Genomic DNA, 25349 nt, shown 5'->3' with positions numbered 1-25349 from the left:
AGCAACAACCACATATCTGACATAATTTAGAATTAACGCGGAATGGATATTGAGCGATATTAGAACATAATTGATAATAGAATATTGCGATAAACAAGAACGGAACCGAATAATCTCACCACGATAAACAGAATAGAACGACACAGTAGCAGCTTCCAAATTGACCGGACAGCAGCTCTAATAGCGGCCGGAAGCTCTGATGGTTCTGTAGCAACCTTAATTTCGACGCACAAATACCGGAACCCAAACCTAAGGTACCCACATCTCAGAATCTCCAACAGATTACAATAGAACATTGATTTCAATAAGTTTCGGAAACAAAGTGCTTACCAAGAAGACAGGGGTTTCGGCGGCAGCTCCAGTAGCTACCTCTAGTGGCGGCGGCAGCTGAATAACACAATAACGATTTCATTCAACATAAACACTCCCTCACAGCAGCAACAGAACAACTTAAGCGTACAAAAGGAGATCAGAAACAAGGGTAAGGCTCACCAGAACAGTAGCGGCTTCAACGGTGGTTCTCCGGCAACAACGGCGCCGTTTTCTGGCAATAGAGGCACGACTACAACAACGGTGGTGACAGAACAGCAACTCCAAAAACCCAACCACTGAACCAATCTTCACCAAATTCCAAACCTTGATTTTGGAAAACCCCAATCCACGGACCTTCCTCATCAAACCCCGATGACACCGTGCAACTCATCGGCGTCCATGGCAGCGGCGGAGATGAAGCACGGCAGTGAGCTGCTATGTACATCGCATCTTTTTCCTCTCTCCTTCGTCCAACGGCAGCGGCGACGACAAGGGTTCTGGCGGCGACACGAATACTTTCAACAGACGGCGCGGTTCCCTCCTCCTTCGCGGCCTGCTCTCTCGTCTCAGATCTGACCCGTGACGGCGACGGTGAGGACGGCACAGCTGGACAGCAGCGGATCTTCGAAGCCTCCTCGGCGCTGCTCGCTCTCTCCTCTTCGTCGGCGACGTGGCGGTGGTGCGCGGCGATGGGCTTCTGCTCGGTGGGCTCGACGGCGGCGCGGCAGGGAACTGGCGCGGGGGCAGGGCGCGAGCAGCTTCCCTTCCTCTTCCTCTCCTTCTCCTCGGCGGTCCCCTTCCCCTCTTCCCTTCTTTCTTTTCTTCATTCTTCTGCTTCTTTCTTTCTTTCTTTCTTTTTTTCTTTTTTTTTTCTTTTCTGATATGTTTACTGAATGAAAGAAAACGAGTGTCGGCTAGGGTTCATTTGGAATAGAGAAAAGATGTGTGTTAATTAGGGTTAGGGTTTGTATATGGAATTGGGAATTTTGGGTTTGATTTGAGTAAAATAATACAAATCCAATTAATTGCCTTTAATTATTTTCAATAAAAATAATTTCTGAAATTAAAACCATAAATAAATATATAAATTGAAATTGATTCAAAATAGGACTTTTCAAAAGTCTTGGGTCTTACAATTATAGTATGAGATACCTTAGTGAGGATGTCAAGATGGCTGCTGATATTCTTTTCTGTATCATCGTCTACCGGCTCCTTTGGGATTCTACCAAGAACATTAGGACAACTTTTGTTGTAGTGACCTGTCACACCGCAGTTTGAACACCTTCTACGTTGCTTAAATTTTGAGTTTTTCTTGGGAGCTCCCTTACTCTTCACCACCAATGGGTCAACAACGTAGTCATCGTCTAAATTACTGTTGCGTGGATTTTCACCTTGCTTTTGGAGTTTTGTAATTGTGTTGACAACATCATTCATTGCTTCGACAAAATCACTTGAGTTCTTACTTGCAACATCCATCAACCTAGAACACTCAGCACCCAACACACCCAAACGACACTTTAGTACCTTATCAGAATCACTTGGATCATCGACGTTTGACTTCATGAAATCGCTCTTGGCATTCTTCGTCCAATGCTTGCACACTAAGTGTTCTGGAATAACTTCAATGTGTTGGTGCTTTAGGCATGCGAATATGTGCATGTAGGGAATCCCTCTATTTTCAAACCACAGACACTCACAACGAAGCATCCCCCCAACTTTGTCAAACTCAATCACATGATCAATCTCTGGCACTCCAAAACTGTTACACTTGAAGTATAGTTTTCCACCATCCTGAATTACCAACTCTGTATTCATAGCATAAGCACCCTCAATTTCCTTCCTGACCTCCCGGAACATGTTACGAGTGAAAGTCTTTGCAGCAAAATCTTCAAGTGTCGGCAAAGAAGTCACAAGTACTGGATCGGTATATTTACTATTGAACTCTGCAACTCTTTCATTGTTCCTGTAATGGCTAACAACGGTCTCCATGTTATTGATGAATTCAAGAAGGGTATCTTTCTTTCTCACATATGCTTTTATTAGAGAGTTAATCCCTTCACACTGGGATGTTGTCCTAATTCGCCCAAAAAATTGGTCCCTCAAATATGTAAGAGCCCATAAATTCCTCAACTCATAGGTTTGGTCGACCCAAGAGTTGCTTGATAAGTTATACCTCGTCACCATGTCTCCCCACATGACCTGAAACTCTTCAACACTCACATTAGCATAAATCAATTTCTTGAAGTCATTTAAAAATCCACTGTTCTTAACCTTCTCGCATGCATTCCTATGTAAGTGCCATGCACATAGTCGATGTGTTGCATAAGGAAAGACCTATTTAATGGCTTCTCTCATTGAAAGATCTCCGTCGGTGACAACTGCCATAGGGTGTTTATTCCCCATTGCTTCCAAAAAAGTTTCCAAGAGCCACTTGTATGAACCAATATCCTCATTAACAAAAAGACCACATCCAAATATGACAGTCTGCCCATGATGATTGCTACCAGAAAATATCACAAGTGGTTTATTGTAGACGTTCCTATTGTAAGTCGAATCAAATGTCAAGACATCCCCAAAGCACTCATAATCAATAGGGCTAGTCCCATCAGCCCAAAACAAATTTTCCAATCGATTCTCATTACTTAATGTGTGCTTGCTAAAGAAATAAGAATCATTCCCAGCTTTACCTCTCAGGTAGCTTATTGCAGCATTTGCATCACCACCCTTCACTTTTTCCTTCCTATGTTGAGTAATGAGGTTGTACATATCTTTTTAGTTGAATGACAAGTTTGCATATCTACCTTTTTGAGCAGCCAAGTATCCCAAGATGTGACAGGTCCTGATGCCTATGTCGTCCAAATTCTTCGCCTGAGCTTTATCCGAGACACTGAATGTGCGATACTCAGGCATCATACTAACGTTGAGTGGATCAACTAATCCATGAGAGTGCTCTTCGTAGAATGAAACAACCTTCCATTTATGAATTTTTCTATCTAGTCTTGCACGAATTCTCACCCAGCAACAACTTCGAGTTAGGGGTCGGTGGTCCCTGATTCTTTCGTCCTTTTCAACCTCTTCCTTTCTTGAGCCCGCCCGATTGCAAACAATTTGGCGCATAATTATGCAACCATCGCTATCGCGTCTGACTTCATCTAACCTCACAGCGAAATCGTGCATTATTGCATAAGTCTTGTAGAATCGATAAACAGCTTCCTCATCTGTAAACTGAAGTTGCATGATATCTTCTCGTGACAGCTCTTCTATTCTCTTATCTTGAGGTCTATCTTCATCAGTCTCCGAATTGTCGTCTAAAAAATCTAGATCGTCTCCTCTTGGAACTCCTCATCGGAGTCTGTTCCAAAAAAAATCGCTATCCGATGGCTCCATCTCCCAAAAATCAACATACACCTACAATTTATAAAAAAAACCACATCACCACACAATTAACATTTCACAGATATGTAGACTAGAAAAATTACTACTAATTTACATAAAATACAGCAACACCTTTAAAGAACTAAAATATTTTAATACAATCCATCCAATTGTATTTACTTTTATGTCTCCCATTTGGTTGACTAGCTTCTTTGTATCTTAAAGACCTAAGCAGAACAACATATATTTAGATTAATTTTTTTTAAAATGAGCATCAGTGATTTCATCACTATAGAATTTCATTTGTCATGGTCTGTACAAAGTAGAAATGACATTCTCACCAAAGATAAAATGAAAACATATGGTAGTAATACTTGCACCTGACCAGAACTATGTCAGGCATGTATGTTTATAGAAACAATATAGATAATAAATATTAGAAATTAATTCAAATAAGGCGTATAAAAGAAGACAACACTAAGTTGGATGCATTTTAATCTAATGTTTAGGAATCATGAGGGCATGCACAAGAAAAAGCATTCATCTTCTTTTTATTTCTGGTTGGCTACTACCCATTTTTATTTGCTTCATAATCATTCAATAGATATACATAATTAATATCATATAATTTGTTAAGGCCTTCTCTACTTAATGACTTCTATTTCACTTCTTTCGAAGGAAACGAGCAAAGTGAAAATTAGTTTAGAAAGTAAGCAGCACAATTAAATAAAATAGAAATAATTCAGATTAAGTAAATACTTTTAGGAGATTATACACCAAATCTAGCAGAAAGCATCCTCTTCCATATGAAAGTGAAAGTGAAAGGGGAATTGTGTGTAACAGAAGAATACCAGCAAACAGGGACATTGCAAGAAGATAAATTTAAAAAACAAAAACACAACACCAACAACAACACAACATCAGCAACTATAAAAAGATGAAAGGTTCAAAAAAATATGACAACATCCAACATATTTCTGATCAAAATTAAATAACCAATGAGGATAAAATAAAAATAAATAGGCGGTATGATTTCTTCAATCTGGTAGAAATCACTTTCTCATTTACCAAACTAACTTATATTCAATAAGGACAAAATGCCACCATTACATTCCTTTTTCAAAAGTTCTGTTTAGGTGTATAAAGATGGCAAGACCCAAATTTGATGAAACTTTTGAATGGAGGAAAGGATCTAGACATCCACCCCAATTCTCTACTATTCCACATTAAAATTGGATTTAGAATGACATTGGACAATCCACCATTCTACCTACACAATTATATACCCTCAATTGATAACCGAATGCACCCTCCACTTTGTTAAGATTCAAATCCATTCTAAAGTGGAAAATTCCAATAGCTTTCTTCAAGGCGAAACATTGAAACTACCAATTCAAGTCCCGTATTTGTTGAGATCCTCGCTTTCAATAGATAAGCAAATTTCCATAACTAATGAGCCTAGTCATTCGTCTTATAAAGCAAAGTTTTTCAGAGGTATCAATTTTGAAGGACAAGCTATATATTTTCCCATACAAGAGACATAATATCATCTGATATAAATAATATATGAATTGACAAAATAGAGAAAAATCCTTGTGGCAAAAAATACTCGTTATTTTTAGTAACCAAATTTAATCAAGTTGGTCTAGTAGCTTATTAATACAATAGAAACCATTAAAAACAAGAAAAAAATAAATTGTAAATCTGATATAAAGAGAAAAGCAAATCCACTTTGACTACTCAAGTGATCAATGATAAAAAACTAAATGAACCGAGACAGGGAACCAAAAACTACTAACAGTTATAAACAAATTAAACATAAACTGATCTAGCATAACAAATAAAGAAATACCATCTTGAATATTACCTATTTCGTGAAAAAGTCTCACTAATTTTTTCTAAATGAAAATTTAAATTTTCATTCAAAAAGAAAAAGGGTCACCTTTGGGGTTGAGTCTCTATGCCTCTAAATAACATACATAACACATTTTTATAATCTCATATTTCCAATCAGGCTCGTCCATATCCAGATCCAAATCATTTATACATATATACATAATGGAGTTTTATTAAACAAAATCATTACATATTTATACTTTTAGTATACATAGCCATATGCAAATAAACTGCTTAATCCACATCCATGCAAGTTTTTTTTTTCAATCTTACCCATCTCTGCATCAGATTAAAGCAATAATTTGAGTAAACAAGTCACACCTTCACTTATCTACATGATTATATCGTTTCCTTTAAATTTAAAATACTAATAAAAATATATAATAATTCCCATAAGTGTAGAGAAATTAATCCATCAATTTACATAGTGTTTTAAAGGTGTCTATACTTGTATAAGAGGAAATGAAGACACAAAGTAAGTATCTATTTGGTAAGATAAATAAAGTCCTGTTTTGTTTTGAAATTTTTATATTTTTAATTTATGTTTTGGTTGTTTTTTCTTCTCTTTCCTTTTTTTTTAAGATTTAATGATTAAAAAAATCTGGTGTTCATTGTTTTATTCACAAAAATCTAAAATTAGAAAACAAAATACAGACAGTGTGTGTAGGAATTTAACCCCAAAAGGCCCAAAGCATGCCAAATATATTGAAGGCAGAACTAAGATTATTATTAAAGAACTAAAAGATTTTAATACAATCCATCGAATTGTATTTACTTTTATACTTTCCATTTGGTTGACTAGCTTCTTTGTATCTTAAAGACCTAAACAGACATTCTTATTCTTACTTGGAACATGCTTCTACTTGCAACATATTTTTAGATTATTGTTTTTCTCCAATTGCTAAGTAGTATCCATCAAGTTTGTTAAAGTAGATTATGCAAATACATAGACATGAACAATAAAGTAGTCAATTTAGTTCTAAGAATCTTAGTTGTAAAAGAGCCATCAATAACCAGTACTAGAATAAAAAAGAATTAACTTCAGGTTATGCACGCATATGTTAAAAGAACTTACTCATGGTGTATATTATTTCAAAATTTTCAAACCAAATATAGTAATAACTTGGAGAATGCACAATTGCACTTGGTGCGTGCTAATAAACTAAATGCACATCAAACAATGATATAACTATAAACATAATAAAAGGTAATATATGATAAGACTTTGACTAATTAGCTTATTGATCTTGACATAGAACAAGTGCCTATAATTCCATTCCTTCTCCAACTATACAAAAAAGCATGAGGGCCTAACTAATAGAAGATATAACTCTAAAAAAGCTATAAAATAGTTGGCATGTTCTTCCTAAAATTGATCCTATTAAAAGGTTAATTTACATTACATAGGTTGTGAAGTAATGCAATAAATTGTCCTCCTTTTTGTGCCATACTACATAAAAGAAAAAAAAGGGTATATAACTGTGTATTTAGGAGTATGTGTTAGTATTTTCTCTAAGAATGATGTTGAAACCTCCAGGGTAAACAGAAAGAGCAAAATTATAAAATCAAGTCAGTAAAGTCACCCAAAAAAAGATAACTATAACAACCAGAAAAGATCAAAGCAATTAAAAGTTTCATGAATGAAAAAGGAGGGTTTTTTTGTGACTAATGAAAAAGGGATGTTTTAATAATAAACTTAACATTTAAAAACATATTTTTTCCTAACTTCCAGTATTAGGCAATAAAATCGAATTCAATATACTAATGCCTATGCATCTTAGTTCAAAATAGAATCAGCAGAACCCAAGATTTTGACAATATAAATAAAAAAAGAATAATAAATAAACAATAGGAATTAACATTTGAGAAGCAGAGGCTACAATCAAACATACATTGAATGAAAAATGAGGGAAAGACAGAAGCCTATAATTTTTCAGGAAATTAAACATAGAGGTTATCTCTTTCAAGAAGGCCAAAATGCAGCAGGACTGAACGCAACATTAACTCCAGTGACAATTTCTCTGAAGGGGTATGTTAGCTATTTTGAATTAATTAACCAAAAACAAATGCAAAAAATGGCTATATCCTCAAGTAACAGAAGAACACAAGCAAACAGAGGGGATCATCCCAAGTCCTTGGGATATAATTACAATAAGTGGATTATATTAATTTCACTGTTTCGAAGTCAAATTCTATCTACTTGGGCAGGGTCCCAATTCAACAAAGAAACTGTTGCTTACCTATTTTTCCTTTTTCTATTCAGCCACTCCCTGACAAATGCTCTCCATAATCCCATATAATCATCTTTAAATATTTAGTACACCACGCTTACTCTTTCAATCACTAATTAATTGCAAGAAGATAAATTAAAAAAACAAAACAAAACACCAACAACAACACAACATCAGCAACTATAACAAGATGAAAGGTTCGGAAAAATAACACAACAACATCCAAGGTGTTTCTGATCAAAATTAAATCTACTCTTATTCCAATTACCTACTTCAATTCCAATTAACTCAGTTCAGAACAAAATTAAGGGACATCAAGCAAACAATGAACAGCACAAAACTCAGGCTAGAATACAAAAATAAATACTACAAAATGATTCCAAGTTACAGCAAACAAAATTTAAATTCCAGCTAACAAAAATCATGAACACAATTAAGTAGTTAACCAAAATAAATGATTCCTATTTCCCAGTCACAGAAGATAAGATATTCAGAACTAAAAATCATGAACTTAGAAACTTCAAAATCAGTAATCACAAGAATGAACAACACAAAACTCAGGCTAGAATACACAAATAAATAAATACTACAAAATGGAGAAAAGGAGAAGACCTACCTGAAGCACGAACAGAACGAACAGAGATGTCAGCGGCGAAGGAAGGTTTCAGCTAACGGATGAAGACAGAACGAACAGAGATGTCAGTGAGAAACTGAATGCTAAGTTTGCTATGAAAAATATGGGAGATTTACACTAATGTTGATGGAGGTCTAATGTTAACACGGCTTTTGGAAGTTCAAGCTTTGGTGATCCAAAACTATTTAGATATGTAATTGGCAGCTTATAATATCTAATAGTGACCAAACCTAAAATCTCTTATAGTGTGTACAAGTTTTCTCAATTTATCCAACTTCCTTTACTTTAGATTCTTATTAAAAATTGTTGAAACAGGTATTGAAATACTTAGGTAACATAAAATGTGATGAAAATAATAAAAATAACTATATATCCTTTTGCAGTCATGACTATTTTTGTAGTATATCTTTCATATATGCATGTGCCTTATCCATAACTTCTGACTTCTTCATATTGAATTCCTTGCTAACCAAGTCGATTGCTAGCTTCATCCTATCATTGTCATTGACCTAATAATAATAAAAAATTTAGAAAATGAATAAAGTTGGTTACCGTGATGCCAAAATTATCAGTCCACCTGCACTCTTTCATCCATTGAGCAACCCAGATACCGCAGTCGTTACTGTTTAGTTAAATGTGTGATTATACTACTTTATTAGTTTAACCAAACACATGATTCGTACATAACAAAATGAATAGACATGACAGTAATTTTTTTTTAAATAATATTACTTACGAGCCTTTTCTCTGTTGTGGCAGGTCAGACGGTTCCACGATACGAAACTTAGAAATCTGAGGTACAATGATTTCACTAGAATTGTAGAAAGATTTGTGTTCTAACATTCGTTCAATGAATATAGCCTGTGTGACATAAAATGTGGTTGGATATTGTGTAGTGCGAGCAATGTAACGTGTTAATTTTTATTACCTGTCTAAAATGGTTAGATTATAAAAATTTTAAAAATTATTAATTCGATATTAGTGTTAACAAATGAACCTTAATTTCAAATTAAACAAACTACTAAATCACTTACAAACCGAATACAGTAATGATCTTAAAATACAAATTCAAATCGTAATTTCAAACAATGTGGTGTTTTTTTTTTTTTTGTTATACACAAAACATTCAAAATTAGTAGAGAATAAAAGTTGAAAAACTAATTTTACTTTTAAAGAAATCAAACTGGACCACTTACCATGGTTTCAACTGATAATAGCCTGCCATATTTTTTGTCTGGTATTTTACAAGAATCAAGCACAAAGATCTTATTTTTTTTCATGTCTACGATCATCAGGAACCAATGCTCATTGAGGTCGTTGATGGGGACAAAAATCTACTTATTTACAAAATAATGAGGATTGTGAGTCTATGCTATTAAGATAAACATACATTTTGGATTAAATAAATCATATTTTATTTACTAGAAATGAAAGGACTTACCCTTGACAAGTACTCAATCTTATACATGTAGTTATCTGCATATTGTTCCCTTAGTTGATTGGGTGGTCTGGACCATGTAAGTGCTAGTTGCTGGTTATATTGTCATAAAAAAACATGACATCAAATTATTCATATGCTGCTTGAAACTTAAACCAAACAACTTATCAAATACAAATTTTTTCGGGGTATTTTTGTACTGAAACTTACCGAAAAAGTTGTTGGCAGAAACCATACGGATGGCAATTTGTTAAGCTTCTTATGCTCTTGTGTGAGAATGCAAGTAAGGGAATCTATAACCTACAAACAAATACATTATATATTTTTAATTTTACGATACATGAAATTAACATTTCGTACTTTTCATGTTAAATAATAAAAAATAAATATTTACATCTTGGATGACTTGTTCTCCTGAAATTAACGTGGCTAAACTTTCTCCATTTGCATATGAAGTACGAGTTGACACCAGTACTTCATCCCTTTATGAATACACATGCAAATATTTAGTTCAGAAAATTGTTGTTACCAACGTATAAAATAGACTTGCATCAAGTCGAATAATGTTATAAGGATTTACCGATTAACTTGGAACTTTAAATCCGGGCCAAAAATATAAGCGGCACAAGCAAGCTCATCCGTCGTTAGAATCCTGTCCTCCGGTGGGCTAAAACTAACGGGCATCCACTGCCAACACGAAGCCATCATCATGTGTAATTAAACAATAAAATTGAAAATAGTAATACTAAACAATGTCATCACAATACAAGTTCATGTTTTTATACACATACCTGTGGAATTTTCGGGCCACATGAACGCCACGGCAGCGCAAATGATGAGGTACCCTTTTTACCAATATATATTCCTGTATTTGAATTCCAATCTAATTCAGATGATCTTCGTGGGGAGACATTATGTTTGAAGAGCTCCTTGAGAGTAACGTCATTTTTGTGGTTATCGGAATTGTTGCTAGGGAAAAATTTGTGTAGGGTGGGTTGTACAACTGTTTTATGACATTCTTGGGATCGAATGAATTTGCTCATTATTTTATCTATGTCAACTTTGTCGTATTATTAATAGCTAAATTTTCTATGTACGGATTGTCCGATCTAGTTCTATTAACAGCGTACAATGGATAAGCCATTTGGTTTTGTTTTTCGAGGATTTTCGTCAGAGAGGTTATGGCTGTTGTCATCTTATCAACTGCATTAGTAAAAATAATTTCACGCTGGTGGTAATACTGGTTGTAGTTGGGTGGTGAGTGAGCTTCAACGTGTTGAAATTGGTTCTTGTTAAGGGGCGAGTTCACCTCCTTTTGTTTGTTGTTACCCATATTTAAACTTCTATGAAAGCTGTATTTTAAATGTTGCACATAACACACAAATTACGAACATATATTTAAAGCGTCAGCAGATACTAAATAATTAATAAATGTTAATATCGTATTCTAAAGAGTACATAAAATTTAATGAAAATTAATTCGTATAAAAAATTTATCACAAAAAATGTGATATTTTTTTCTTTTTAACTAAAAAAATACAGTTTATATATTTTAGGCATTACAATATCAAAAAAAATAAAATTGAAAGCATAAACATATAAACAGTTTTTTGTCTAATATATTCATTGTAATAAAATTGGAACATATATGAATAGTGTAGCTTTTTGAAGGTGAAAAAATGATTACATCGTTCTTCACGAAACATACGCTAAAATATTAATCTAATACATTTTTCCATGAGTTATGTTGTAGAATAATTATTTACACAGAAAAGAATGATTCATGTTTTAAAAATTGTAATTAAAAACATTCTACAAAATTTCAGAGAATGTTTAAAATCTTGTACTAAAGATATGTACTAATAAATAATAAAATAGTTTTTTTATTATATTAATTAGTACGGGATAATAATTAAGAATTAAATTAATGTTAAGAAAAACACAAAATTGGGCTTAGATCTATTATTCACATAGACCGATCATAATATAACGACCATATTTAGTTGTACAATAAAATTGGATCGGTTACCTTGATGATGTATCCATTATTTGTTTCAGCGTTCCTTTCCTCTGCTTTGTCCTATTCTTGTCCATGATGTTTATACAAGGCTCTGTCGATTCGCTTGTGACATTGATGGTAGATCTATCTCTTCCCTTGCTCGGCCTCCTACCTCTCCCCCTCGAAGATATGTTTTTGTGATAATAGTTAATTCAAGTTAAAATTAACTAAGATTTGTCTCGTACGAATAGCTAAATTATAGAAACTTTTGACTATCTATGATCTAGGTGCTTTGAATTTATAAGGGCTAATGATTGAGTATTTTTCAAAAATTATAATTTCAAATATTGAATTTTGTACAAATCAAATTTAAAGTTACGAAATTCAATTTGTTTTCAATCTACAAACTTAGAGTTCTACATTTAACAAAAAATTAAGGTTCTCCCACCACCATCTATCGTTGTCGGCGCCTCCGCGGCCTCATCTCTTCGAGCCACTGCCATTGCCCGTCCGTCGATCTCGCCTGCCGTCCGTGCTCTCCAACTCCTACTTTCTTATTTTTTTTCCTAGGTTCCTTGAATTGGGTTGAATTTTTTTTTAACTTTTGTTTATTTTCTTAAGTAAATGTCGATATGCTGCAATTTTTTCTAATTCCTATTAGTTAGTTCTGATCCGATGGTCTTTATTTATTCTACCAACAACAGAAAATATAAATAAAAAACAAAAAAAATAAATACTCATGCTAAAAATTAAATATATCAATTTCTATTTTTATCGAATAATAACTTAATTGTCGTTTTGAAATTTTAAAATAATTAATTCTGTTCATTCAGTAATGGTTTGTCGTTTTGAAATTTTGAAAAAAAATTTAACGGTTTGTCACCTTCTACAAAAAGTAACTTAAATTTGAATATTGTTAAAGGCTACCGAAAAAATATTTAACAAATTTTGCATGTGTGGTCGAATTAATTAAAAAAAAATCTAACTTAAACCTCGTATTGTTTAGAGTATTACTTTTTAAATTTCAAACAAGTATGGAAAACGTTATAAATAACTGTTAGAGTAATGTCAGTACTATTCAGCCTTTTCATTAATTTGTTTTATATTTTTTTGTTATCCACCCCTTTTCAGCACTCACGTTACGAATAACGCGACACCATGACTGGTCGTGCAACTAGGAGTAGTTCAAAGAGGTTTTCGTAACGTCAATTTTTTTAATAATTTTTTTGGTGACTAATTTTATTTTAGTTTAATTTTTTTAAAATTTATTCGTTCCATACCATACCTTTTTTTATGTCTACGTCTTAGCAATTATTTATAAAATTTTAACTGATTATTAGCTTACTTAAAACTCAATCTGACATTATTCACGTATTTTTATTTTGTTTGAAGATTAAATTCAACGCAAAAAAAAAAGAGATAGAAAAAAAACCACGCAGAATGAAATCATCACCGCGCAAGATACTATTTGTGATGTATCTTCTAGGTAAATCTCAATTTAAAGGTATTCCTGATAATTCAGTTTTAAGATTACCAACTCCGGTGACACATTCACGAATTGGAGTCCAAGTCAATGGGGCATACAAGAAAATAGATTATTAGATTATATACTATTGTTCTTCGAAAATTTAATGGTTAAATTATCATACATTAATGGTTAAATTTTCACACATTAATGGTTAGATTATTAGATTATATACAACAAAATGGATAAACTTAATTATCGTCATATGATTTAATGGTTAAATAATTACACATTGAAAATTATTCAATAGATCCTCATCTATTTAACTATCATGATAATTATGTTATACGAACAGTAAAAAATATGAAAATATTTATTTTGTTTTCATTAATTTAAATTTTGAAATTGTTTTTTTATTTGTGTTTAAAAATTATAAAAATTTGGGGTATACAAATCAAAGTCTCCGATATGTGTTTAAAAAATAAGAAAAAATGGAGTACACATATATCTACAATTCTGAGCTGTGTACTCCAAATTTTTTTAATTTTTAAACCCAAATCGGGGGATTCAAGTACACAAATTGGACAGTCCGATTTTTGTACCTAACAATCGGACGGTCCGATTTCTATTTGGATTAAAAATCGGACGATCCGATTTCTACTTCCTAAATTAAATCATCCCATATTTTAAAAAAATACTAGAATAATTTACAATTAAAAAAATACCATTGTTAATTCAATATTAAAATTAAAAATGTGAAATATGAAGTGAAAGTATTTGATAATAGTCATTAGGGTTGGCTTAGGCGAAAAGAAACCTTTAACTTTTACTTGGATTCCAATTCGTGGATGCCCCACCAGAGTTGGCAATTTCACTAGCGTCAGCCACAAAATGGTCTCCACATTCATTTCGTGGGCGCCGTGCCAGAAATAACTGCTGCTAATGTCAATCCTATTTCGTAGCCACCACATCTGAATTAGAGTGTAAATCCAATTCGCATGCGCCCCGCCTGAAGTGCTCTTGCGCATTTTTGGAACTATTTCTCTTCATGCGTATTTTGGAAATAATATATTTATAATAGTTATTTATATGAAAAAGCCTATGTATATTGATCACTTATATTACGTAAACAATTTTTCCTAAATTTTATTTTATAGTCAATCTTTTCTAACAACAACTATGACTTCCTAATTTAATTTACTTTGTATATTAGTTATTTTACATTAAAAAATTATTCACCAATTATTCCTTACTTTTAAATTCCAGTAACAATAATTTTTATATATATATCTTTCAAGTTTTTTACGGTCAATCAAAAATTAGAATATGATAATCTCAGTAACTATGTTACAATTTAAGCCATGTTAAATAAGTAATTATATGTTTGAGTACATTAAGAATATTTTTAATTTATATCATATTGTAATTATTATTTTCTATTTTATTACAATTATTATGGCTCGTTTATCAAAAAACTTTATTTTATGGAAAAAAATTTATAACGGATTATACTATGTAGTATTTTATCATAACATTTGATTTTGATCAAAATACATCAATTTATATTAGTATAACATTAATTAATTAATTAAAATTTTTTTAAATATCAAGTACGTATAAAAGAGTGATATGTTGTTCAAAAAATCTTATAAACTATCTCTTTATTCTTTTAAAAACGTAAGATGTTTCATTCCAATAGTCATTGTTGAAGAAACACTTTTTACTAATCAACGGCAACATTTCAATCAATCGGGTTGGACCGGACAGGCTTGCTAGTTACATCTTGGTTAAAATTTGTACCGTATTAATAATTTTTATGCATAAATTAATTAATTAACCATGACTAAATATTTAAAATTAACAACTATATAATTTCACAATAGTAAAAGTCAATTGTCTTAAAATTATTTTTTTAGTAGTCGGTTTTTAGTTTTATTTTTTACATTTTAAGGCTATGTAAAGTAAATTATTATTAAATAGATTCTTCTTATGGTATTTTTTTTTGGTATTTTCTCACAAGAAGAAACCTATATGACAGTCTAAAACAAAAGAAACTGTTAACTATATTTTGATTTCGCACTTGTGTAGCCAAACTCTTTCCAAGGAGAACACGCAAGCCTCCTTCGACAATTATTTGTCAGCAATCAACATTTAAATTTATTCTCAGAACCTATGTATCAGTGTTTAACTGAATACATTGATTCAAAAATTTTCAGGGTGAAACAAGAGGTCCAAAGGACGATACACCAATAGTTTCAGAATTTGGCACAAACATTAACTGCTCCTGCAAACAAAGTAATGTCTACTGCTGGAGGTGAAGAAGCAAATGGCAATAGGGTAAGTAACAAAAATTAGTTATCTCTATTTTAAGTATTTTTTAAAGTTTGCAAATTCCGAATTTCATGGTTAATAGTAAGTGAATATAGTAACATATGAACAATAAAAAACTGTGTTTAATAAAACTAAAAATGATCAAAATAAATATTTGTAATGTATACATTTAATATGCAGGTAACTAATCATGATCGACAACTGTATGAGTTGGATGTCGTCAAATGTGAAGTTGAAAGGTTGTGTTCATTGACAATACCAGTAAGTAAAAATTATTTTATTAGGATTATGTTCAGTATGAATAATTTGACTATGATTTCATAATTATTTATATTTTAGTTGACGTTTGAAATCCCCAAAGATATGCTTGTCAATGAAGAAGAAGCAATGGTAGCTATATATTTATATAATGCTAATGCCTCCCCCGAGTAAGTATCTTGTTAATATACATATAGATAAAAGTTGTTAGACATTTTATTTCATGTGGTAAGATTATTTATTTATTTATTTTTGCAACAGCGAGGAAATACTTGTACACGAAGGTGTAGATGGTTGTAGAAGATCATTCGATGCACTTAAGCCTATGCGACATATAGATGCTAATGTAAAACTCTAAATTTCACTTTAAATTTTTTATTTTTCAAACCTCTGATACTAATTTTATTTGTTATCTTTAATCTTGCTAAATATTAACAATGGTTGCATGCACAATGACTCATGAGAAAAAAATTCGTTCCGGAGGTCCAAAGATATGGTTTCTTCTGCCTAGGGTCTCTGTAAGTCATATGAAGTCAAAGTTTACTATATGCTTTAATAAAACAACCAAATTGAATCGTAATTTTCTTTGATTGTAAAACTTGTTAGGAACAAGCACTTTCGTTTGTCTACCCACCAACAGCTGTGGTAATGGACCATTCAACATACTTATTTGATGTTAGTAGCTTATCAAAGGTAGCTAATGTATTTGATTTGAAACCTACCCATTTACTATCATTTGCCATGATATGTTTTTATAATCTTGAGTTTTTGTGATTTTTAGATTTATGTACCAATTAAGGACAACTTTAAACATTGGTACTTATTATGTGTTGACGTGAAGAAGAGAAAGTTGATATGTGTAGATCCGATGCAACAAAGATCAAGGAAAACCATAGAGAGCGACAGATTCGACAACTAGTGAGTTATTCATGCTTCTAAATTAAATTTGTTGACCATAACTCATTTAATTTTCAGCAACAATTACTTACAATTATATTTCCTGTCAATGTAGGCAAATTTCATTGACTGAATGATTCATGAACAATTGCTCGATGAGAGAATAGAGGGTAAGTCAGATTTGGATGAAGTTTCATATCAACTCGGTGAATTTCGGATCTACTATCCACAAAATCTTCCACAACAAGAAAATGCGTAAGACAAGTTACTATATGAATTTAAGCAAATTCAAATAACTATCTAAGGAAGGTGAAGCTAATATTTTAATACGTATGCCTCAGGTTTGATTCTGGGATGTGGGTTGCTAGATGGCAGCTATATGCTGAGGCCAGGAATTCCTTTATCATACTAGTGAGTATAACATTATAATTGCTGACATTGGACGATTATGCACGAATGCGATTGGCCTTAGATTTAGTGCTGAGCAAATACAATAATGCCAAAGGAAACACCATTGATGCCGCAAAGAAATTGGTCACCAAAATAAATTGAAATGCAGCCATTTATTATGTTCACGATATGAGTTTTATTAATTTGTCTAAGTTTAAGATATTTTGAATTTCATACATTGATAGTGTTTGTTATTTTATTTTATTAAGACTTTATATTAAAGCCGTTTTCATTTATTTGTTTCTAATCCTGTCATTTATTTCGGTAGTATTATGTTGTTTCCATTTATTTTACTAAAAATGTAAAATAAAAAGATGAAACGTTGCAACCTCACTCTTGAACGAAGGGTTACACTAAAAAAAATTACAAATTTGCAAAGTTATATAGCAAAAGTTTTAAAAAACTCCCGCACATTAACCCAAAAACTATTTACGCCCTTCGTAATTTAATTGATAACGGTTTTTGTTCTAAATAGTAGGGGTTCTAGAAACCCCAAAAAATTAAAATTTATGAAACTTAAATTATTCTCTCACGCACAAACCCGCCAAACCAAACCCCCAAATCCCCAAACCCGTGAAACCAAAAGCACCCACCAAATTTTGTGACCCTCTCCTCAGCCTTTCCTGCAAATTGGCCACGACTTCTACTCCCCCGAGGCTCATCGCTGTTCATGGTGGCCCTCTTCTCCAACTGCTCTTCAGGTTAGTGGGTTTGGTATTCTCTTCCTTCAATTGCTGTTGTTATTAACATTTGCTTCCAGTTCGCATCGCTAAGATTCTTCTCTATTTGTATCACTGCTATTCTTCGCTTTAGGTTGATGTTCGTTGCTCCGTTGTTCGCTACTCGTTAGTGTTTGCTGCTTCGTTGTTCATTGTTCGCTATTCACTATGGTTGTTCATTGTTGACGGCTTTTTCCTTTATCAATCAAGGTAAATAATCGCTGTTTTCTTTGGTATATGCTATCTTAATTAGATTATTCTAGTTTTTTAACCATGTTTTGATGTGTATTTTTTACCATTCAACTAATAAAATACCAAGATTTGGGATATTGAACTAGAACAGAGTTATGTTGTTCATGAATTAGAGAAGAGTTGTTCATCCCAATAATCAGGTTATGTATATAGTTTTTTGCCCAATGATAAAAGGGTATGGTCTAATGTTATGCATTATTCTCTTGCAGGGCTCTACAATTTGCATGTCTTGTTTACCTATGATTCCAAATCTGATATCTTTCAGGCAAGGTAATTGTGAAGAATTACCTTAAGTGTCTAATATTGAAATTCTATGACAATCTACAATAAAGGAACACATTGTGCACCTAATTTTATATATATTTATTGCAGTTGGCATATGATCAAAGAGTAGTACTAGTATATAGTTTTTTTATGGAACGTGCTTTATATGCCTTAATTTTCCTTATTAGCTTTTGGCCTTATTTTTTTATTTTTAATTTTAACGCCTTTAATAGTGTATAAGTTAAGGACTTAATGAGTTTCTTTGACTGTATTAGTAGTTTTGAATTTTGAGATATAATCCAAATAAAGAAGCTAGTATTAGTGGTTTAGAATTTTGAGCCAATAACGGGAATCCATCTTGCATTGTTTCTTCTAGAGTTTTTTCTGTGCTTCTTGAATTCTTATTCAGATAGCATATGAAAATATAATGTCTTTTGGAGCTAAATTATGAAGGTTTTAATTTTTTAAGCATCAAATAGGTAGTTTACTCTAACTTAACTATGCCTGGATTTAATCTATTGGTGGAATGATAAAATTATATTCACAGGAAATATTCGAAAAGCCCATGAGCATTGCTGTCTGGGCATTGCACTTAAAAGGAGTTGTGTATGTAGCTAACATTCTAGCCACTCTCAATTGTCATTGCGACTGCCATAGAAGTTGTGTTCATTGGTGATACTCTGCACATTGGAAGGTACCACTTGTTTAATTTTGATATGGAATAACAGATATATTAATGCATATGAATAAGGAAATTGCTTTGTGTCATTTTTTTTGTTGGTTTAAATCATTCTTGAGTCTTAGTGATGGAAAAATATAATAAAGAAAAACAGATTTCGAAGAGATTTATCTCACAGTGAATTGTACCTCAAATCAAAATAGCTGAAATTGAGTAGACTCTTACACCGAACTAAAAAAGAATCAATAATTTGCTCCATGACGTACTCATACTTGTTATGATGGACATAAGTGGATCAATTTGTACCCTCAACGACTTTATGCAACGAGTTCATATGTTTTATCATTATTTTATTCATCAAACTCATAGTTGATTAGGTTAGTTTGCTTACTTGTTTATTTGCTTTAAATTTTTTTGTTTGCATTTTGCAGTATAATTAGAGCTGTAATAATATCAATTAGCTTTTACAAGATGTTGATAATGTTCCTCTTTTACAAAGCTATAAAATTGTGCATCAAAACGCACATAATAGTCATAATACTAGTACAAACTCTTATATTCTAATTCCATTGACTTGCATTCTAATTCCTGTATGCCGAAAGCTTTAATGGAAGATTATTAATTTTAATAATTCCTAGGGTGCATTCAAACTTGGATCACATTTTGCCCAATAGCCATCAAGTACAATAAAATTTTATAGATGCATTTTGGAATAGTCACAAGTAACAACATATACCTGAGGGATTAATCATTCTGATCTTTCAATTTTTTTGTATTTTTGTTTTAGAATTTCTAGTTTTCATGCATTTCCAAGTAATCATTCACTAAGCATCTGCTGCAATTAATGATATCTTGAGTTGTTGTCTGATGTTTGGTACTTGGGGCCATAGAATCGGAAGCCATGAGAGCCATCTATTGAATTTGCAGAGAGCCATCCATTGAATTTGTCTGTGATGATATGCAGCATCTTTGTTTAGCTTCAAGGAGTTAAAACTTGAAACCGTGTTTAGTACTTTATTTCAATGATTGTAGGGTGAGAGATAATCTCAAAACGTGCTAGCTGGTTCATGGGATGGATATACAAAGTACAAATTAAAATATTAAGAGGGCTTGCTTCTTTCATGTTCTATTATCTGTTTTATTCTTGTTCTTTATTAAATTAGTTTTATTTTTTCATCAATCTTTTGATCAATGTAATTTTCATGACTAATTGTGAGAATGAAAGTAGATTGTTTTAAAATGGGTGTATTTGGCTAGTTTGTTGGATATAATGTATGTCTGAATTTGTTATGCGTTGTTTTTTTAATATTGGGTCACTGATTATATCGGATAAATACAAGAAGTAAAAGTTGAGTAATTACTCATAAATTAATTAGTATTAATTTTCTTATGACTTAAAATAGTTAATAGATAATTAATTAATAATATATACCAATTGAATAATTGTATAAATAATAATTTAATTTATAATTTCACAAAATAATTTTTAAAAAGATAATTATGTATATATTAAGAGTACAGTACTCACAAAGATATGTAGTGAGTACTAAATCATATAAATAAAGACTATTTTTTTAACTTATTGTCATTTTTAAAATCTAACAAATGATAAAACAATTTATTTTTATTAAAAGATTTATTAAAATTTTTTTTACTTAAAAATTACTGAACTTTTTATTATTTATTCAAATTATATTATTTTAGCTAAATAAATTTTATCTTTTTAAGTAGCTCAAGTATTAGAATATTTGAATTATCTTTATAATTTTTAATTTTATTTAAATTTAATTTTTTATATTTTTAGATTTAATTTTAAAAATTTGTGTTAATGTTAGAATATTTTTAAGAAATAATATTATAGCTTAATAAATCTATTAAAGACAGGTTGATTATGGCACGTCAATATGAGCTAATTTGGTGATAAATAGAAGACACGATTTAGCGTTCGTAGTTAAAATTTGGTGGCTAAACTCTGTTTTTTTGGTAGTGTACGCGATAATTTTTCCAGTAACATTTTAAACATCGTATTTTTATTCTATGTCTTCTGTTGTCCTATTTTAGTAAATGAAAAAGGTGATAACATAAAAAGAAAAGAAATTTTAAAAATTTAATAGCAAATGAGTAAAATGACATAATCTTCCTAGTTCAATAAATGTCAAATCAATCAATGAATGCAAACTATACAAAACAAAGGTAATTAGTAAATGGTACAAAATTACCAATCATCCTAAAATCTGAATCTTCTTCAATCTGCCATTCCAGTTTCAGGGGCCACAACAGGAGATTCAGTTGTTCTGGAACTCATCCCAGACTCTTCGTTACTTGTAGATGCACAAACCGGGATATCGGGACCAGGACTTGATGTTTTCACTTGATCAGTAAAAGCCGATTTAGCTGTTGAGGTTAGTGTTGTTCCACCACCAATGTTCCTATCTTTTTCCATCTTCTGCTGATTTTTCATACTGTCATGTCTTTTGCGCTGATCACAAACCAAACGTCATCTTCCATTACAAAAGCATAAAAATAACATAGTTTATAAATCCAAAACACAATATGCCGAATCACCATACAACGAAATTCTAAACATAGTTATAGTATGAGATACCTTAGTGAGCATGTCAAGATGGCTGCTGATATTCTTTTCTGTATCATCGTCTATCGACTCCTTTGGGATTCTACCAAGAACATTAGGACAACTTTTGTTGTAGTGCCCTGCCACACCGCAGTTTGAACACCTTCTACGTTGCTTAAATTTTGAGTTTTTCTTGGGAGCTCCCTTACTCTTCACCACCAATGGGTCAACAACGTAGTCATCGTCTAAATTACCGTTGCGTGGATTTTTACCTTGCTTTTGGAGTTTTGTAATTGTGTTGACAACATCATTCATTGCTTCGACAAAATCACTTGAGTTCTTACTTGCAACATCCATCAACCTAGAACACTCAGCACCCAACACACCCAAACGACACTTTAGTACCTTATCAGAATCACTTGGATCATCGACGTTTGACTTCCTGAAATCGCTCTTGGCATTCTTCGTCCAACGCTTGCACACTAAGCGTTCTGGAATAACTTCAACGTGTTGGTGCTTTAGGCATGTGAATATGTGCATGTAGGGAATCCCTCTATTTTCAAACCACAGACACTCACAACGAAGCATCCCCCCAACTCTGTCAAACTCAACCACATGATCAATCTCTGGCACTCCAAAACTGTTACACTTGAAGTATAGTTTTCCACCATCCTAAATTACCAACTCTGTATTCATAGCACAAGCACCCTCAATTTCCTTCCTGACCTTCCGGAACATGTTACGAGTGAAAGTCTTTGCATCAAAATCTTCAAGTGTCGGCAAAGAAGTCACAAGTACTGGATCGGTATATTTACTATTGAACTCTGCAACTCTTTCATTGTTCCTATAATGGCTAACAACGGTCTCCATGTTATTGATGAATTCAAGAAGGGTATCTTTCTTTCTTACATATGCTTTTATCAGAGAGTTAATCCCTTCACACTGGGATGTTGTCCTAATTCACCCAAAAAATTGATCCCTCAAATATGCAAGAGCCCATAAATTCCTCAACTCATAGGTTTGGTCGACACAAGAGTTGCTTGATAAGTTATACCTCGTCACCATGTCTCCCCACATGACCTGAAACTCTTCAACACTCACATTAGCATAAATCAATTTCTTGAAGTCATTTAAAAATCCATTGTTCTTAACCTTCTCGCATGCATTCCTATGTAAGTGCCATGCACATAGTCGATGTGTTGCATAAGGAAAGGCCTATTTAATGGCTTCTCTCATTGAAAGATCTCCGTCGGTGACAACTGCCATAGGGTGTTTATTCCCCATTGCTTCCAAAAGAGTTTCCAAGAGCCACTTGTATGAACCAATATCCTCATTAACAATAAGACCACATCCAAATATGACGGTCTGCCCATGATGATTGCTACCAGAAAATATCACAAGTGGTTTATTGTAGACGTTCCTATTGTAAGTCGAATCAAATGTCAAGACATCCCCAAAGCATTCATAATCAATAGGGCTAGTCCCATCAGCCCAAAACAAATTTTCCAATTGATTCTCATTACTTAATGTGTACTTGCCAAAGAAATAAGAATCATTCCTAGCTTTACCTCTCAGGTAGCTTATTGCAGCATTTGCATCACCACCCTTCACTTTTTCCTTCCTATGTTGAGTAATGAGGTTGTACATATCTTTTTGGTTGATGACAAGTTTGCATATCCACCTTTTTGAGCAGCCAAGTATCCCAAGATGTGACAGGTCCTGATTCCTATGTCGTGCAAATTCTTCGCCTGAGCTTTATCCGAGACACTGAATGTGCGATACTCAGGCATCATGCTAACGTCAAGTGGATCAACTAATCCATGAAAGTGCTCTTCGTAGAATGAAACAACCTTCCATTTATGAATTTTTCTATCTAGTCTTGCACGAATTCTCGCCCGGCAACAACTTCGAGTTAGGGGTTGGTGGTCCAGGATTCTTTCGTCCTTTTCAACCTCTTCCTTTCTTGAGCCCGCCCGATTGCAAACAATTTGGCGCATAATTACGCAACCATCGCTATCGCGTCTGACTTCATCCAACCTCACAGCGAAACCGTGCATCATTGCATAAGTCTTGTAGAATCGATAAACAGCTTCCTCATCTGTAAACTGAAGTTGCATGATATCTTCTCGTGACAGCTCTGCTATTCTCTTATCTTGAGGTCTATCTTCATCAGTCTCTGAATCGTCGTCTAAAAAATCTAGATCGTCTCCTCTTGGAACTCTTCATCAGAGTCTGTTCCAAAAAAATCGCTATCCGATGGCGCCATCTCCCAAAAATTAACATACACCTACAATTTATAAAAAAACAAACACATCAACACACAATTAACATTTCACAGATATGTAGACTAGAAAAATTACCACTAATTTACATAAAATACAGCAACACCTTTAAAGAACTAAAAGATTTTAATACAATCCATCCAATTGTATTTACTTTTATGTCCCCCATTTGGTTGACTAGCTTCTTTGTATCTTAAAGACCTAAGCAGAACAACATATATTTAGATTAATTTTTTTTAAAATGAGCATCAGTGATTTCATCACTTTAGAATTTCATTTGTCATGGTCTGTACAAAGTAAAAATGACATTCTCACCAAAGATAAAATGAAAACATGTGGTAGTAATACTTGCACCTGACCAGAACTATGTCAGGCACGTATGTTTATAGAAACAATATAGATAATAAATATTAGAAATTAATTCAAATAAGGCGTATAAAAGAAGACAACACTGAGTTGGATGCATTTTAATCTAATGTTCAGGAATCATGAGGGCATGCACAAGAAAAAGCATTCAGCTTCTTTTTATTTCTGGCTGGCTACTACCCATTTTTATTTGCTTCATAATCATTCAATAGATATACATAATTAATATCATATAATTTGTTAAGGCCTTCTCTACTTAATGACTTCTATTTCACTTCTTTCGAAGGAAACGAGCAAAGTGAAAATTAGTTTAGAAAGTAAGCAGCACAATTAAATAAAATAGAAATAATTCAGATTAAGTAAATACTCTTAGGAGATTATACACCAAATCTAAAGAAAAAAGCATCCTCTTCCATATGAAAGTGAAAGTGAAAGGGGCATTGTGTGTAACAGAAGAATACCAGCAAACAGGGACATTACAAGAAGATAAATTAAAAAAACAAAACACAACACCAACAACAACACAACATCAGCAACTATAACAAGATGAAAGGTTCAAAAAAATATGACAACATCCAAGGTGTTTCTTATCAAAATTAAATAACCAATGAGGATAAAATAAAAATAAATAGGCGGTATGATTTCTTCAATCTAGTAGAAATCACTTTCTCATTTACCAAACTAACTTATATTCAATAAGGACAAAATGCCACCATTACATTCATTTTTCAAAAGTTCTGTTTGGGTGTATAAAGATGGCAAGACCCAAATTTGATGAAAATTTTGAATGGAGGAAAGGATCTAGACATCCACTCCAATTCTCTACTATTCCACATTAAAATTGGATTTAGAATGATATTGGACAATCCACCATTCTACCTACACAATCATATACCCTCAATTGATAACCGAATGCACCCTCCACTTTG

General features: G+C 32.6%; 2 protein-coding genes across 2 annotated transcripts; both read right to left on the bottom strand.

The window, feature by feature from the left end:
* LOC110269299 lies at window positions 621–2496 on the bottom strand. Its single transcript, XM_021117041.1, has 3 exons — window positions 1465–2496; window positions 681–1108; window positions 621–636 (listed from the first exon to the last, which is right to left on the bottom strand). Exons 1-3 carry the CDS (start codon window positions 2494–2496, stop codon window positions 621–623), a joined length of 1476 nt encoding a protein of 491 aa, XP_020972700.1.
* Window positions 22988–23889, bottom strand: LOC107627742 (protein FAR1-RELATED SEQUENCE 5-like). The gene is made up of 2 exons (XM_016330564.1): window positions 23438–23889; window positions 22988–23393 (listed from the first exon to the last, which is right to left on the bottom strand). Exons 1-2 carry the CDS (start codon window positions 23887–23889, stop codon window positions 22988–22990), a joined length of 858 nt encoding a protein of 285 aa, XP_016186050.1.

The sequence above is a fragment of the Arachis ipaensis genome, chromosome B02 (genome assembly GCF_000816755.2).
Source record: "Arachis ipaensis cultivar K30076 chromosome B02, Araip1.1, whole genome shotgun sequence".
Lineage (NCBI taxonomy): Eukaryota > Viridiplantae > Streptophyta > Magnoliopsida > Fabales > Fabaceae > Arachis > Arachis ipaensis.
The sequence above is the reverse complement of the archived record's forward strand: the minus strand, read 5'-3'. Positions and strand labels throughout refer to the sequence as shown.

What these genes read in the sequence shown, in the direction of transcription:
- LOC110269299 (XM_021117041.1), bottom strand. Translation starts at nt 2,496, where the DNA reads ATGGTGACGAGGTATAACTTATCAAGCAACTCTTGGGTCGACCAAACC. An exon ending in ATCTTGACATCCTCACTAAG is followed by an intron (nt 1,109 to 1,464) that starts GTATCTCATACT and finishes GAAGAGGGGAAG; the next exon opens with GGGACCGCCGAGGAGAAGGA.
- LOC107627742 (XM_016330564.1), bottom strand. Translation starts at nt 23,889, where the DNA reads ATGCAACTTCAGTTTACAGATGAGGAAGCTGTTTATCGATTCTACAAG. An exon ending in AAAGGTGGATATGCAAACTT is followed by an intron (nt 23,394 to 23,437) that starts GTCATCAACCAA and finishes TACTCAACATAG; the next exon opens with GAAGGAAAAAGTGAAGGGTG.